The sequence below is a fragment of the Leucopleurus acutus genome, assembly GCF_964270905.1.
Source record: "Leucopleurus acutus genome assembly, chromosome: X".
Lineage (NCBI taxonomy): Eukaryota > Metazoa > Chordata > Mammalia > Artiodactyla > Delphinidae > Leucopleurus > Leucopleurus acutus.
Window position 1 is genome coordinate 119,643,157 of NC_139148.1, and position 17,785 is coordinate 119,660,941.

At 39.3% G+C, this 17,785-nt stretch overlaps 1 protein-coding gene across 2 annotated transcripts in view; it reads right to left on the reverse strand.

The window, feature by feature from the left end:
• MCF2 (MCF.2 cell line derived transforming sequence) overlaps positions 1 to 17,785 on the reverse strand; it is a gene marked incomplete at both ends in the record, with an annotated part of 104,643 nt that overhangs the window by 17,147 nt on the left and 69,711 nt on the right. For both annotated transcript variants that reach the window (XM_082865069.1, XM_082865070.1), the window contains 9 exons: positions 5,725 to 5,946; positions 6,600 to 6,725; positions 7,486 to 7,578; positions 11,850 to 11,942; positions 13,756 to 13,825; positions 13,941 to 14,056; positions 14,700 to 14,766; positions 15,993 to 16,081; positions 17,346 to 17,383. In XM_082865069.1, the coding sequence (XP_082721195.1) occupies positions 5,725 to 5,946; positions 6,600 to 6,725; positions 7,486 to 7,578; positions 11,850 to 11,942; positions 13,756 to 13,825; positions 13,941 to 14,056; positions 14,700 to 14,766; positions 15,993 to 16,081; positions 17,346 to 17,383 (914 nt within the window). The remainder of the gene's footprint in view (positions 1 to 5,724; positions 5,947 to 6,599; positions 6,726 to 7,485; positions 7,579 to 11,849; positions 11,943 to 13,755; positions 13,826 to 13,940; positions 14,057 to 14,699; positions 14,767 to 15,992; positions 16,082 to 17,345; positions 17,384 to 17,785) is intronic.

Below are 17,785 nucleotides of genomic sequence, written 5' to 3' on the forward strand. Positions count from 1 at the left end.
CTCAGAAGTTACTTTCAGAATATCCAAAAATATCTTTACATTCCTACTCAACCACTCTAACTAACCTACTTTTGCTCAAACATCAGGTTTTAAGATAAACAATAATCTCATATTCAATCTCTATTTAAATTGATTTTGTTTCAATACATGGTTTTGTTTTAACAGCATGATAAGATGGAAAGCCCATGCGCTAGCTATGTGTGCTGGTACAAGTTGCTTAACCTTTCTGAATTTCAGTTTCCTCAACTATGAAGTGGGAAGAGTACCTATTTCATAGAGTTGATATAAGGATTAAACAGCATGCACTAAAGGCTTAGATAACATGATGAGTTTTTAAAAGTATGAGCTTGCTTTCTCAACTTTCCCTTATTTGAATAGCAATGGTTTTGCTACTTTTCATTGTATACATAGAGCACAGCATTATAGATTAAATGAGCTTTTTTGAGTTACTCTGGAAACCTAACCATGATCTCTATCAGACAACACTGTTCTTAGTTCTAAACAATTCACTACAAATGATCCACTGTAATACAATCCATTTGTAATTCATGGATTGTAGATATTTACTCAAATAACACAATATAAAGGTTTTATCAAAAGGTTTTTATTCTACTTATTAAATATTTACTATACCATGAAAACTTACCTTTAGAACCTACAGGCAGAGTTAAAGCTCTAACTATATGAATATAGTTATATGATATATTATATAATAAATAATATATATAAAAGAACGAGGCTGATTCTACAGTTATACCCTAACTGTGGTCTCCGCCTCACCCTTCACATTTTCACTGATGATTTCTGGTAGCTATGAATATATTTTCTTTATTTTAAAGCATTTTATCTGAAGACATCTTGCTGTATCAAGTGCTCAGGGCCCCAACTTTTAACCTAATTTTCTGTCTTCAGGGTAGTGAGAAGATGTCAACTACCTTGTTAAAAGTCACCCAGTGGGTCAGAACTCTGGGATTATAACCAATAACTACCTATCTTAAGACTTTTATTAGGCAGATCAGCTCGGTGCTTTGCGATGACCTAGAGAGGTGGGATAGGGAGGGTGGGAGGGAGGCTCAAGAGGGAGGGGATATGGGGACATATGTATGTATACGGCTGATTCACTTTGCTGTACAACAGAAACTAACACAGTATTGTGAAGCAATTATACTCCAATAAAGATCTATTAAAAAAAAAACTACTTGAATATTGGGAGGGAAAGCACTTGATATATTAAATGAAAAGTCCATGTTATAAAACTGAAGAAAAAAGACTTTTATTTCTGTATCTGGGATATATAATAGTTACTTCTTGGGTCAGTATTATGAAAAAATTGATCTTGGACTTCCCTGGCAGTCCAGTGGGTAACACTCTGCACTTCCAGTGCAGGGGGCATGGGTTTGATCCCTGGTCAGGGAACTAGGATCCCACATGCCACGTGGTACAGCCAAAAAAAAAAAAAACTGATCTTGATTCACAATAACAACACCAACAAAAAAATGTAGCTAGGTTGAACTGCTGTGAAGCAGTTAGAAACAAGATATTGGGTATAAAACAGTAACATAACTGTATCTTGAAAATAGTTTCTGGGATCAAAAAAAGAAAGAAAATGAGAATTATAACAGAATACTATTTATATAAATTAAAACTAAATGGGGGGGCTTCCCTGGTGGCGCAGTGGTTGAGAGTCCACCTGCCGATGCAGGGGACATGGGTTTGAGCCTTGGTCCGGGAAGATCCCACATGCCGCAGAGCAACTAAGCCTGTGTGCCACAACTACTGAGCCTGCGCTCTAGAGCCCGTGAGCCACAACTACTGAAGCCCACGTGCCACAACTACTGAAGCCCGTGTGCCTAGAGCCTGTGCTCCATAACAAGAGAAGCCACTGCAATGAGAAGCCCGTGCACCGCAACGAAGAGCAGCCCCCGCTCGCCGCAACTAGAGAGAGCCCGTGTGCAGCAATGAAGACCCAATGGCAGCCAAAAATAAATAAATAAAATAAAATAATTAATTAATTTTTTAAAAACTAAATGGGCACAGAACATTAGTGTATACTTAAAAAGAACACACAAACTGAAGGATGTACATCAAATAATGCAGGGGTAGAGAGGAGAGGAAGTGTGGGGAATGATAAAAAGGAATGAATGAAGGAATGAAAGAATAAACAAGCAAGAACAAGGCCTGCCAGCACGGCGCAGCGGTTACAATCATGGAGACCGAAGCCATCTGCCCGGGTTTGAATCTGTGCTGCACCACTTACTAGCCATGCTCTTGGATGAATCATTCACCTCTCTGGAACTTGGCTTTCTCATCCTCAAAATGGGGTTAATAATAGTTCCTACTTCATATAAAGTTGCTATGTGGATTAAATGAATTAACACTGATATTCATAAACACTTAGAACAGCTCCTAGCAAACAGTGAGTACTACATGTATGTTTGTTAAACTTAAAAACATAGATGATAATAATAAACACATGAACTGAGGAATCTGTAGAACTCAAATGTCTCCATTTGACTAACTGTGACTTTAGGGCCTTTCCTTTGCACAGGAGCAGGCGACTTAAAATATAGCACACAATCAACGTACAGCTGTGGGGCTACGAGATTCCAGCTTGGTACGATGAACTCACGGCAACAGTCCCCTGAAAGTGCATCTGCATTGATCGTATCTACCAAGGGGAAGATTCTGAAACCAGGAACCCAAACTGTTAGGTAACACACTGACTAGTCCTACTAGTAATTATTTAATCCTGGAATCTCATATAAGCAAGAGGAAGAAAGCATGGTGAGGCTTATAAGAGATAGCCTAATTTCCATCTTTCTCTGTCAGTGACATCACCATTTTCCTAGTAATCCTGGTCTAAATCCTTGCAGGCATCACTGACTAATCTCTTTTATTAAGGACACTAGGCATTATTGGGGAATCAAAGAAAAATCAGGCTGATTTTTTTCCTTCAAATGTCAGGTATTATTTATTTTCAGTATCTAGTAAGTCAATAAGCCTGCCTGTTTACCTGCCATGGAAGTGTTTCTTGCATCTATCCCACCCTCTGTTTCCACAGTAGCCACTGTAGTTCGAAATCTCACAAATTGGTTACCTCATACCAGTCTGTCCTTACTGTGGTGTACTTTAGAAACACTCTGTTGGTGTGCCCATCATTGTGACAAATTAAAGGTAAAAAAAGAAAAATAGATACAAGCCAGAAATAGTATATTAGGTAGTAACTAGGTCACACCTAAATGGCCGTCGACAGACGAATGGATAAAGAAGATGTGGTACATATATACAATGGAATATTACTCAGCCATAAAAAGGAACGAAATTGGGTCATTTGTTGAGACGTGGGTGGATCTAGAGACTGCCATACAGAGTGAAGTAAGACAGAAAGAGAAAAACAAATATCGTATATTAACGCATATATGTGGAACCTAGAAAAATGGTACAGATGAACCAGTTTGCAGGGCAGAAATTGGGACACATGTAGAGAACAAACGTATGGGGACCAAGGGGGGAAAGTGGCGGGGGCAGGGGGGTGGTGTGATGAATTGGGAGATTGGGATTGACATGTATACACTAATATGTATAAAATGGATAACTATAAGAACCTGCTGTATAAAAGAATAAGTTAAATTAAACTTAAAAATTAAAAAAAAAAGTGAACCAAATGGATTTGGGTTCAACGTGGCTATGAAGATAAAGTACCCTCCTCTGGAATAAATATACAGACAGCAAGACATCTGAACCCTGTCTGAGGTCAATTACAAATTCTTGCTTCTCGACAGATGTTTATTAGAGACATAAAAGACCCTTGGAAATTTTGGGGGCTTAGAGGTGGGCGAATATCAAAGGAGCAACTGGGAGACTTCCTTGGTGGCACAGTGGTCAAGAATCTGCCTGCCAATGCAGGGGACACGGGTTCGCACCCTGGTCCCAGAAGATCCCACATGCCGCGGAGCAACTAAGCCCGTGCGCCACAACAACTGAGCCTGCGCTCTAGAGCCCACGAGCCACAACTACTGAGCCCGCATGCCACAACTACTGAAGCCCACACGCCTAAAGCCCGTGCTCCGCGACAGGAGAAGCCACCGCAATGAGAAGCCCACGCACTGCAATGAAAAGTAGCCGCCGCTCGCCGCAACTAGAGAAAGCCCGCGCACAGCAATGAAGACCCAACACAGCCAAAAATTAATTAATTAATTAATTTTTTAAAAGGAGCAACTGGGCATTTGTTATGAAAACAGTGAGGTTTTTGAACAGTCACTGCTGTGGGTTCAGAAGTGAAGCAGGGAAAGTAGACAGTAGGAAGAAGTCAGAGACCTAACCCTGGGCAGGAACCCCATTAGGAACAGCATGGAGTCGTTGGCCTCTGGGAAGAATCAAAAGCAGGGCCTGCTTCTCCGGTGGCCTCCTGACACAAAGCCCTCGGGCCTGGCTCAGGACACATGGCACGTCCTCTCCATTACCACTGCTGGACATCACATCAATTCTCAACATGCTAACAACCAAGAAACAGTGGTTGGAGAGTCGAGGGTCATAATTTTCTCCATTTTCCAAATTTTCTTCAGCAAATGCCATACCGCTTTTACAATGTAGAACTTGAAAGATAAAATTAATTAGGTGTGAAAAAAATCAAATTTGCCAATTACAGACTCATGTGGATTGGAGGCTCCTCTTGTCAAATGTCAAAACCAGCTGGGAGTGTCACTGGATTGCCAGTAACTTCCTCAAACAATACTGCTCTCATTTTAATACCAAACTAACATTAGGACACAATGGCAGTTTGGGTTATAGGAGAGAAGAAAGTAATTTCTAAGGATCGGACAGGACAGGTGTGGGCAGGATTCAGCGGTAGGTGGCTTTGCACACCCAGGAAGGGAGGGGATGGAGGAGGGATACAATGGGAATGTGCTAACCATAAAAGTGATCCATTTTTAAATCACACGGAAAAAAAGGAAGAAACTCTTTCCTCCTTGACTCTCCCGTATGAGAAAAGCTCCTTGCTACCAAGACCAAGAACTCCACCTGGTGCCATTGGTAAGAGAGTGCTAATGGGGGAGCCTGTGTCACTGCCCACAATTTCAAACTGTGCCATGCAGGAGTCTAGGGCGCCCCCTTGGGGACTGCCTGGGACTGAAGTGAGAGAGGAAAGGAAGGAGGCCACGGTCTGCCCTCCGTGGCTCTCATTTCAGGCAGAAAAGTTCAGCTTCACCTGACTTCTCTCTAAGATTTCTACTTAAGGTTCCATGGGTGGGAGCGTGCGAAATGGGTGGTGAAGGGGGAGTCAAAGGGTACAAACTTCCCGTTATAAAATAAATAAGTCCTAGGGCTGTAATGCACAGCATGGTGACTATGGGTACCACGGTTAATAATACTGTACTTCATATTTGAAACTTGCTAACAGATTAGATCTTAAAAGTTCCCATCACAAGAAAAAAAGGTTTGTAACTATGTGTGGTGATGGATGTTACTTGTGGTGATCACTTCACAACATACACAAATATTGAATCATTACACTGTACACCTGAAACTAATGTAATGTTATATGTCAGTTATACCTCAATTTAAAAAAAAAAAGATTTTCTTTTAAAAAAAGATGTGCAACTAAAGTATAAGAGTATATATACTTTTTCAGCCCAGTCATCTGAGCTGAAAAAGTATACAAACTGGAATACAGTATATGTATATATGAAAGACTATTACATTACACAATTCAAACAGTCTTACTTTCAAACAGTGCTTAAAACTGTATGACGGGTATCGATCAGAGCCTTCTCTGCTTTCAACACGCCTTTTGCAAAAAACAATGGCTTTTTCGTACAAGAACAGGTGCCGCTGCATTGGCTTGAATCTAGCAAAATCCTTCATCTTTGTAGCACCTTTCTTGTGCCCAGTCCAAACGCTGAATGCACCCTGCGTTATCATCTTGCCCAGCTCATTTAAGTTTCCCTGGAATGGAAAACCCAAACTCATTAGTACAAGGCAGAGCAACATTCAGATCTCTGACATCAATATTACAGTGTTTAGATTGAGTTACTAAAACCCTGAAGCGTATATTTATAGTTTTTAAAGTTTCATTCATCATAACTTTTCACAGGAAAACATGCCATGTGTCACCCAGTTACAAAATGACTGTGGGACCAGGAGATAGAAGAAGCCTCCTTTTCCCTGGCTTCATGTTTCCATTACTTCCTCAATCCTAATCGGTAAATGACCTCTCCCAGTCCAAGTTTTCCCACGGGGGGCAGTTAACTCTAAAGATTTGATCTCTTTCTTCCATCTCTATCCTGGACTGAGGCAAAGAGCAATTCTGGGACCATATGCCTCCTTAGAATAGACCCAAACATTCCAGCAAGCGGGATCTCCCAAGGTCTGCACTTGGGGGTAGGCCTTGTTAGGGACGAGGGGAATGTCGTAAATCCATCTGGCTGCTGATCTGAAGCCAATTTTCCACTTAGCATCGTTAAGTAATAATGCTGACATTCGGATCCTTCATTTGTCTGCCTCTTACGTCTTATTTCTCAGTTGATTCCAGGAGAGGAAGAAAGAGATGTTAACATGCTTACCCTGTAAAACTGCAACAATCATTATGATCTACTTACGATATAGCCATTTATTGCAATCTGATGCATTGAGTCATTAACTGACTTCAGTAAATCCAGTATCATGTCAAGTGCCTCCTTTAATTGTACAGATCCTTCGCAGTCTTTGCTATATTTTAATAGCTCCTGTAATTAGAAGTCAAGAATTAATATTAGGCTGATATTAATAACTGGAGAAAATGAATACATTTTTGGCTAACACGCTTTCGAGGAGGAATCCAAAGATAATGGCAGTTTTTCGAGTAATTTCTTTCATATGCTATTTGTCACATTAATACTATATTTAATAACAATGTCAAAATTGGGGAAGAAATGGAATAGTGACTAGACAGTAGAAAGCAAAAGGCATTCAATGCTTCTGGAGCTGGAGAACTATAGGTATTAGGACACGCTAGAGATCTGTTTTTAAAGCAATTACACATTTTTTGGTCCTCCACTTACAGCAATTCATTTTATTCATTATGCATATACCATAGAACGTTGTAAAAAGACATTTTAAAACAGGCTGTGTTGTATTTATACTTAACGTGACATTTTTGGAATCCTTTCACATTACTCAGAGGTGTGCCGTCTTCATTTTTCATTGAGAAGGCCCATAGGAAATACAGTCTCAAAACTATAGGAAATACAGCCTCAAAACTATATTTGTTTAGTGCTGCTTAACAACAGTGAAAGTTCTGCAGTCAGGGTAATCCATATATCAGTGTACCTTGTATGGACGATTAAATAGCTAGAAGCATTGATTCAACTGCTAAATCCAGCTGTCCCAGTCAGGAAGCCTACCTATTTCTAGTGCTTACTAGTCAGCTGCTTCCGTTTTAATGGCTTTGCCACATTTGACCCAAAGAAGTAAGTAAAGAAAGAAACAAATGTTTCACGCAATTACCTTCAACAGTAACTGATATTTAGTAATCCGTTGCACTGGTTTCAGTAAGTAGGAATCTAGACCAAGTCTGTGCTTTAATTTTCTTTGACATTCCTGTCATTAAAATACAATGATCAATAAATTTAAATTGGCATTTACCTATGAAAATGTCAAATGTTCATTGATTAGACCCAATGCACGCATGTTTCTTACATCTCAAGGAAAAGTTACCAGAAAAATTGCTGTTATATATGGTATGGAAATTGTAAGAGGCAGTATGTCTAAAACACTACAGTAAACTTTATTTCAAGGATCGGAGAGGTAGAAAATCCCCAAATTTCAAAGACTAAACAGTTTTTATATAGAAATTCACAATGATGTAGAATGCTTAAAAAGTAAGAAAGCAGGGCTTCCCTGGTGGCGCAGTGGTTGAGAGTCCGCCTGCCGATGCAGGGGACGCGGGTTCGCGCCCCGGTCTGGGAAGATCCCACATGCCGCAGAGCGGCTGGGCCCGTGAGCCATGGCCGCTGAGCCTGCGTGTCCGGAGCCTGTGCTCCGCAACGGGAGAGGCCATAGCAGTGAGAGGCCCGCGTACCGCAAAAAAAAAAAGAAAAAAAAAAGTAAGAAAGCAATGAATGACCATAGGTTAACACGACCACAAAGTTCTTCAAAGTACCCAAGAAAATTAACAAAAGGCTCAGCTCTGCAAGCCAAGACCCAGAAAAGAAATAGGTTGTACTGAATATAAATCAGACTGGGTATGAGAAGAGTTTTTTAAATGTCACAAGAAAAATACAGCCCTTATCAACTGGTGCTACATTTCATCTGATTATTGGCTTGCTGCCACTATAAATATAAGAGCCATGACTTTGGGTCCTGGGAACATTGTAGGGTCCATAATTAGGGCAAGATGGAGCTGTTTAGGATGAAATCTGCGTATAGGAAGTGCAGAACACAAAGGGAATGGGAGAGGAGATATCTATGGAAGATCCAGGACCCTCCTCTGTATGTGATAAAATCCAATACATAATCTAATTCGATTATCAACTTTTATGGTTAAAAATGGTGGACTGATACATGTATTTAGCTCTCCACTCATGAAACCCAATTAAAGTGATGGAAAAGTTATTTTTACAACGAAAAACCCAAAGTTACAAAGATGAAAGAGGGAAAGACATTGACAAAATTTGGAAACTGGCAGAGGGAAAAGCCAAGGAACAACTCAATTTATGTTAAAGAACACACTTCCCCCTCCTCCACAAAGACTCCAGAATCAAGTACCTCTGGAAGTTGGAGATGAAGGTGGGGTTTGAAAAAAGATAGCTGTTTAAGAAGTAATTTTAAAAGTTTGTTTAAGAAGTAATTAGATACTAACCAGTGTTGGTAGAGGTGTGGAGCAATCAGGCCCCTCATACACCGTTGTCAGGAATGTAAAAAGGTGCAGCAACTTTGGAAAACAACCCAACAGTTCTTCAAAAAGTTAACAGAATTACTATATGACCTAGCAATTTCACACCCAGGTCTATGGCAAAGAGAAATGAAAATAATGCCCACACAAAAACTTGTACACAAAAGGTGGAGACAACCCAAATGTCCATCAACTGATGAATGGGTAAATAAAATGTGGAATGTCCATCCATACAATGGAATATTATTAGGTCATAACATGGAATGAAGTTCTGACACTTGTTACAACACGGATGAACCATGAAAACATGATGCTGAGTGGAAGGAGCCAGACACAGAAGGTCACATAGTTTAAGATTCCATTTATATGAAATGTTCAGAACAGGCAAATCTATAGTGACAGAAAGTAGCTTCGTAATTGCAGAGAGCTGTGGGGCTTGGGGGAAAATGGGAGGTGACTGTTAAAAGGTAATTTTTTTTGGAGTGATGAAAATGTTCTTAAGTTGACAGTGGTGATGGTTGCACAACATTGTGAATATAGTGGAACTACTGAATTGTACATTTTAAAAGGGTGAATTTTGTGTTGTTTTAATTATATCTCAACAAAGCTGTTACCAAAAAAAAAAAAAAAAAGAATTAAATGAGCATTAAATCTGAACAAAGCAGCACCGGCAGCAGCAGCAACAGTAAGCATCTTAGACAGCATGCCACTGTGCAAAACTGGGTGGCTGCTGCCCTTGTCCCCATAGCAGAAGAAAGGATGTTTATCTGAAAAGAGTAAAACAGAGGGCCTTTGGACTAGGGAATACCAGGTCCAGCTGACTGCATCATACCATATTGAAAGCAAAGAGATTACTTGAATATTTATGTACCAACTAAGAGACTCTCAACCTTTCCCCCCACTTGGCTACCAGAACACTGGCAGTCAGATCCTTATTCTCCAGGTAGCAGAATGGAGAATCTGACCAGCCTGAGCAAAAGGACCTAAACATACAGGTCCTGGGGATCTTCCAAGGACCCAACAGTGAGGACCATGGTCAATAAACCCACATAAGCACAGGAAACTTCCAGTGAGCTTTTTAGTGCTTATTCCTAATGCAAGTGGACAACCAAATATCACCAGACATTTGAGGAAAGTGACAGAAACAAAAAAAAAAAAAAGAAAAGAAAAGAAAGAAGAAAAGCAATATGAAGACAACAGAAACTCTGCAAGGAGGAGAAAGCTATTTTTAAAAGGAAAATCTATTATAATTCTCCTCATAGAGATAAGTAAAGATATTGAATTCATGAAACATAAACAGGGTTGTACTGAAAGGAACATTCAGAGAACAAAAAGGGGTAGAGGCTCTTCAAAATCAATAACATGATGGCAGAAACAAAACCCTCAACAGAAGGACTGGAAGATAAGTCCCAGAAGATACAGCAACAAGACAAAGACCCAGAACATAGAAAGAAAAGATAATTAGAGGACTGGTCCAGAATCTCCAACATCTGTACAATAGAAATTCCAGAAAGAGAAAATGGAGAAAATTGTGTGGAGAAAATCAAAGGAAAAAAAAAATCCAAGTAAATGTGGACAAGGGGTTCCAAATTCAAAGGGATCACCATAAGATTGGATAATGGCACAGCACTGTGATATTTTAGAACCCTGAGGATAAAGGAAGCTCCCATAAGCTTTCAAAGAGAGGACAAAACTAGGTCACATGCAAAGGAACAAAAATCAAACTGGCATAAGATTTCTTAACAGCAACACTGGAAACTAGAAAACAATGGAGCAAATGCCTTCAAAATTCTGAGGAAAATTATTTCTTACATAGAACTCTGTACCCAGTCAAGCTAGCAATCAAGTGTTAGGGTAGAATAAAGACATTCGCAGACATGCGCGCTCTCAGAAACATTTACCTATCATGCACACTTTCTCAGTAAAGCTACTGGAGGATGTATTCCGCTGAACAAGTTAATAAAACAAGGAAGAGACAGATATGGCACCTAGGAAACGGGAGAGCCTGGGCAAGAGACACGTGAACAGACTCCCCGAAATTGATATTCACCAACATTCCAAGACGGCAGCTGCACAACGGGCTTAGTGAGTCTAGATGAGCAGGTCAGAAGACTCCAGGGGAGATGTTTTCAAGAAGAAATTCAGAGAAAATATAATGTCTTTTTGTTTTGTTTTGTTTTGTTTTGCGGTACTCGGGCCTCTCACTGTTGTGGCCTCTCCCGATGCGGAGCACAGGCTCCGGACACGCAGGCTCAGCGGCCGTGGCTCACGGGCCCAGCCGCTCCACGGCATGTGGGATCTTCCCGGACCGGGGCACGAACCCAAGTCCCCTGCATCGCAGGCGGACTCTCAACCACTGCGCCACCAGGGAAGCCCCGAGAAAATATAATGTTTAAATGTACTAAGAAGAGATTGATGTAACTCTCACAACTGGGAGAGTTTGGGGTAGAATAGGGATAAGTACCTAGAAAATTAAGTGAGTAAAAAAGACACTTGTAAGAAAAATAATAAGGAAGGAAAAGCAACCGTCTTATTCCACATTATTCACCTGAGCACAGAAATTACATAGTCTTAATAATTTAACACTGTATATCAATCTAACCAGAGTTACACAATATAACTAGATTGGACTATTTGGAGGAAAAGGTGTGTGTGTGTGGCGGGGGGAGCCAAGAACAATGAAAGAAAGCTAAATCCTCATCTTCCGTCATGGGAAGCAGCAACATGGTATGATATTTGGAGGTATGGAGGTAAATACCGAAAGAAGTAGCTAAAAGAGCAGAAAATAGTTGCCTCTGGGGAGCAGCATATATGTTTGTGTGCATGTATGCATATTTGGGGGTGGGTCAAACCGCTCTTATTTATATATATATATATATATATATAACTTACTTAAAGCAGAAAATGAATTTATAAATAAGAAATATCCCAGTATCTTCCACAGAGAGTACATCCAATACCTGAACAATTACTATACCTGGAAAAAGGCGCATTCTGAATACTTCTTCCAAATTGCCTCTGACTTGGGCTTATTCTGACAATATTTTGCATACATTTGAAAATCATCTTTCTGTGATAAAAAGAAAATTCAAGGGTATTAGCAATTTGTGAGCATGTACTTTTCTTATCAAGGAAGCCTGAGCAAGGGTTAGTATGGCCAAGCATCACAGGGAATGTGGCCTAAAGGGCCTGTCACACTGGCAGCTGGTCAGAAGCCCTTTTTATATTCCAAGAACAGCATGCCCATCAGACCAGGTACAGGGACACATAATTATCCAAGGAATTTCATAACTTCCATTTACCAAGTTTAAGAGTTAGAGGGAGAAAAGAAAAGTCAGAGGCAGAAAAGTCTTCTTTGAATGAACTATGAAAACAGACTACTTTTTTCATTACTATGAGGTAACAGGATACCAAGAAATATGCTCTTTCTATGCTTTCAGTCTCTCGACTCCCTAGTGAATGAACTTATAGTAACTCCCGAGGCCTTTGGTCCCTCGGAGCATCATCATTGTACCATAACACTGCGAGGCATCTGCCCATGCTATTCTCTCTCCCTGGAATCATCTTTATTTGACCCTCATGTAATGGGCTACCTCCTACTCACTCATTAGCATTCATCTCATGAGTCATCTCTTCTACACAACCATCATTTATACCTCCAGTCAATATCAGATGCACCTCTTCTTGGCTCCTATAGGACCCTTTGTATATCTCTAATATACCACATCTCACACTGTACACAATGGATTCCCTGTCTTTCTATGCGGATGGTCTTGGTATTCCGCATTGCCTAGTAAAGTGCTTGGCACAGAGTAGGTATTCAGTAGATGGCTGCTGAATGAATGAACAGACCAACAGGCACTTATTAAACCCCTACTGATTGCCAAGAACCATGCTGACCTTATTAGAGATACAAAAATACACGGGATATGGACCCTGCCTCAATGAGCTTTCCATCTAGTTGGAGCAGATTTCATGAATATGTGTAAAGATGCGTAGTAATGTAAAATTCCCAATGAGTAGCACAGACATTAAGTACTACAGTTCAAAGGAAAGAGAGGTTGCTGTTGCTTAGGGAAGCTGAGGAGGAACTTGGCCATGGTTTAAACGCGTTTGAAGTTTGGATATGTTGAGAAAGGTTCTGCCTTATCCTTATTATTTTCTCACGCCATAAACGCTTTCTGAGACAAGATATCTCCTTGGAAGCTTTCAGTGATCACCTCTATCAAACTGACTCTCAAATCAAGACAAAACGGATCTTTCAAGAAGAGGAGGAACTAGATAAGCAGAGAACATTGTGAGAGAAAACTCTAATGGAAGAGAGTATGATTACAAAGCCTGGGAAGTCAATTGTACTAAGTACACTCTTAGGACGTAGAGAAATGAGCCTCCCTGAATGATCTTGTAGAATAAAAGGAACACACAGCTCCCCATTTTGCAAAGTTCCTGTGACAGATGCCTTGGTGTCTGAAAGCCAGACTCCATTTGATTCAAAGACTTCACATGTATTAGAGGGGAATATCAAGGCATCTCTTAGGCTAAAAATTAACCAAGCCAAGAATGGTTGTGCTGAGATGATCCCAAATCTCCCATCTTCACAGCCAGGATGGTCCTTGGACTCCTGGGATCACCCAGGGGTCAGTGGACACAAGCTGAGCCATTGTAGCATTTGATACCACAGAATACAATGGCCATTTGCACGTTCGAATACCCCATTCCTGTAACAAAACTTGGTTTAGCCTCAAATACTTGCTGGAGTGATGTGTTTCCTCCAAAAACATAGAGACATAAAAAATAATGCCTACCTTGCCTCTAAATCTGTAAAATGACCTGCTCTTTTGGTGGCCTATATTTATCTATTTTGAAATAATCATTGAACTAACCCTTTCCAGGAAACAAGGTCCCACTCTTTCTGGAGCAACAACGCAATCTTCCAGACTGCTCATGAAAATGCTGTAAAAATTTCAAAGAAAAAAATGGTATGATTTTGTGTGAAATACGCTAAATTGATCAATAACCTTTTAAATAAAAATCACGAAAAAGAAAATTCAATTCAGCAATTACATACTTGCTATGGAATTCATATATTTCTGCCATATTTCCAAAGAGAACATCCTTTTTATTTCTCAGGAGAGGTGGCATAAGGTCAAACATCTCTGGATTATCCATCTCCTCTCTGTAGCCCTACCCAAAATAAACACATTTATTCATTTAAAAAATATTTACATCAACATTTGATTGGGCCACCAAAGATATAGGTATAGCAGAACATATATGGGATTAATGGGTAAAGTTGTTTAAATTTTAACATTCAAATTTTCTAGTTCCCAAAGTTATCCACTATTATTATTATTATTATTTTAGATAGTAGAACAAGGAAGTCAAGGTTTTCTACTCAATGGGTAGAATAAAGTGACAGCTCTTTGGCCTTCAGGGTAGCTTATAGGAAAACAAAATAGAGACAAAATAGAAACCAGGTATGAAAAATGATATTACAGGTCATTAACTTCTCCTTAAACAGGCAATAATTGTTTAGCTTTTTTCAGACCAAATTAATATTATGACATTTGTATCAAGAGAATGTTTTTCTCCCATACTTAATGCTTTACATCACAATCTCTAAAGAGCACCCTGGGAATAATGGTAACAATCTGCTGTATTCCTAAGGGAACAGCTTATCTGTTCTGTAACAAATTCTGAACCCACAATTCTCACTGCTGAGGGAGAACCTGAATATGCACATTTAACAATCAAGGAAGGAGACAAAAAGAGAAGTCTGCCCGAAGCACTTCCTAAAAGACAGGAAAATACGATCTGAGTCACTTACCAACAAAACAGCAAATAGTTCCCGAACATACACCTTCTCTGTCTGTACCAGCTCATTTAGGACGTGGCTAAAATGAAAGGACCACATTTGTCAGTTATTGTATGGCTTTAGAATTGTATTGCAACATTTCACTTATTATCATTATAAATTGTCAAAGATGAAAATTAATAATGCAGGGGAACTACCAATGGTTTGGTTTTATCATCAAAATATAAAATTAATTCTATGGTTTCTAGAGTAAGTACTACGCACAAGACTCTTAAAAATTTTTTTTAAAAAAGAGGAGTGGGGCTCAGGAGTTATTTTTAAAGAGAAAAAAAACCCATCTTATTTCTAACTCACTAAGCTTAAGAATCATTTGCTAAAATTCACAAAATCTATTCCTAAAAATCTGGGGAATACTTTTTTCAATTAGCAATAATCGCGCCTCGAATAAACCTCATTGGCTACGATACTGCCACTGCGCAAAAGCTGGGAATACTTTTCTGAACAGCACAGTTTCTGCGCTATAGTTCCCTCTCTCGTGCTCAGAAAAAAATAATATTAGCATTTTAGGCACAATTTTTCCTTTTTTTCCCAGTAATGTTCTGAAATTCTCCAAGACATGATTATACTGGTTTTCTCAAATATAGATCATACTTAAGTTTCTGTAGTAATTTTTTTACTGTCTTTTTAAAATAAAATACATTTTCCTTCCAATGTGATTTCTAATTGACATCATATTTAAAATTTATTTCCTCACTCCCCAATATAAGTTACCCATTTAATTTAACTTCTATCCTTGGCTTCTTTTAAATTTTTACACTTCTAAGAATTAACATTTAACAATCTTTGACTATATACATAACTTGCTCCAAAATACTGGTTACTTACTCAAAAGTCTGTGATATAAAGTTTAAAATGTGAATATTCATATGTGTGGAATATTAACATAATAATATAAAAGTGAACAAAACAATGATTTTTATTAGCACCTATAAAATCACATTGTATATCTACATAATCCTTTGTAGTTTTTGAAACACTGACCCATTCACTCTCACCTCTTTCATAAAAGAGGAGACTAAGATTCTGAAAAGATCTGGTTAATTTTCAAGTCACATAAACAGAATATAAGTTGGCCAGGCCTAAATCCAGGACTTCTGGCACCTTCTCTAGTGTACTTCTCATCACATCCAGTAGAACCCCATTCTGTGAACTCAAAATTCTAAGCACATTTGCCTTGAACACTGAATCAGAGCCTCCTACTGGTAGATGTATATATATGGGTGTATGTTAATAAATAAAAGATACTTCTTTAAAATATCCAGGCTATTGTCATTGTCCAAACTGGAGGACTGAGCAGAACTTCTCTTCTCCTGACAATCATGCACCACTTCAATCTGAAATGAAAATAAAAGTGAAATTAGCATCTACGTAGGTATAGTTCTTTTTCATGGAACTCTAGCTCAAATTAAGTTTTCTACGTTCTAACTGTATAGATAAACTGAAAAGTAACACTATGAGTATGATTTTTTCAGAAATAACTTTGATATGTACTAGTTAAAAAAATTATTTTAGTTGCCTAAGAGGACAGATTTAAGATATTCATTACCATTTACTTTATATGTTAAGTAATGTTTCATTTCTTTGGCACTTCGGGAAAATGAGGTTAATTCATAAAAAGTTGATTGTACTGGGACATCCCTGGCAGTCCAGTGGCTAAGACTCCGTGTTTCCACTGCAGGGGGCACAGGTTCGATCCCTGGTTGAGGAACTAAGATCCCACATGCCGGGATTTCCCTGGTGGCGCAGTGGTTAAGAATCCGCCTGCCAATGCAGGGGACACGGGTTTGAGCCCTGGTCCGGGAAGATCCCACATGCTGCAGAGCAACTAAGCCTGTGCACCACAACTACTGAGTCTGCACTCTAGAGCCCGTGGGCCACAACTCCTGAGCCCGCACGCCACAACTACTGAAGCCCACGCGCCTAGAGCCCGTGCTCCGCAACAAGAGAAGCCACTACAATGAGAAGCCTTCACACCGCAACAACGAGTAGCCCCCGCTCGCCGCAACTAGAGAAAGTCCGCGCACAGCAACAAAGACCCAATGCAGCCCAAAATTAATTAATTAATTATTTTTAAAAAAGAACACACAAAGAAAACGTAGGGCGCTGCAGTTTTGAGGAGGCTACTCTCTGCAGATACCAGAATATCATGGCTAACTGAGAAGGAATCTTAAATCTATCAAGAAATGGATAGATGTCTGTTTTGAGCCAAGGGGATGGTCCACTAGAATCTGTCCTTTGTCCATGTTTCGTACTTGCAGGACTGGAATCACTTAGGAAAGAAATCTCCTTTTGTAAGAAGATGCAACAATTGTTTAGGTGAATTGAGGTGGGGGCAGGAATGAGAAGCTGGAACTTATGTGAGATGTTCTACAGCAATTATTCTGAACTTGAGCCAAGACCTGAGAAACTGCTCATATATCTGGGGCTACGCCAGTACTGCAATTAGACACAATGCAACAGCAGCTTTTTCTTTTCGATGAAGTTGGCTTTCAAATGCACAATATTGGTTTAGTGAATGAAAAAATATGGTTTTAGTCCCTATCCCAATTCTGCAACTACAGCAATAAGGCCAACTTTGAATTAATGAATGATATTTACTTTTACGTTGCTCTGATTTTGTCTCCAAGTCTTCCTCCCTGGTAGAGAAATATGAAAGAAGAATTTCAAACGAGAATTAAAATCAACCCTTTTCATAAAAATACGTGCATGTGTGTTACAGAGACATTAATGTTCCATCATGTTTATATTAGTACTTTTAAATCACACTATACATAGCAGATGATCAGTCAGACTTATCTATATGATTTCAACTTCCTACAGAGCATGACTTGCTATGTATTCACCCATTCTCTCATTCATCAAACATTTGCTGGATTGCCGAGCAAGCACGAAGCTAGGTGTTAGTACCCACGATTATTCGCAGGTTTAGTGTTCATTCCGATAACATAAGCATTTAATCAGATGGTAGCTCACTGATTAACTGAATCAAAAAGAATTTCGGAAAAAAAAATCTCAATTTAACTAACAATTATAGCCTC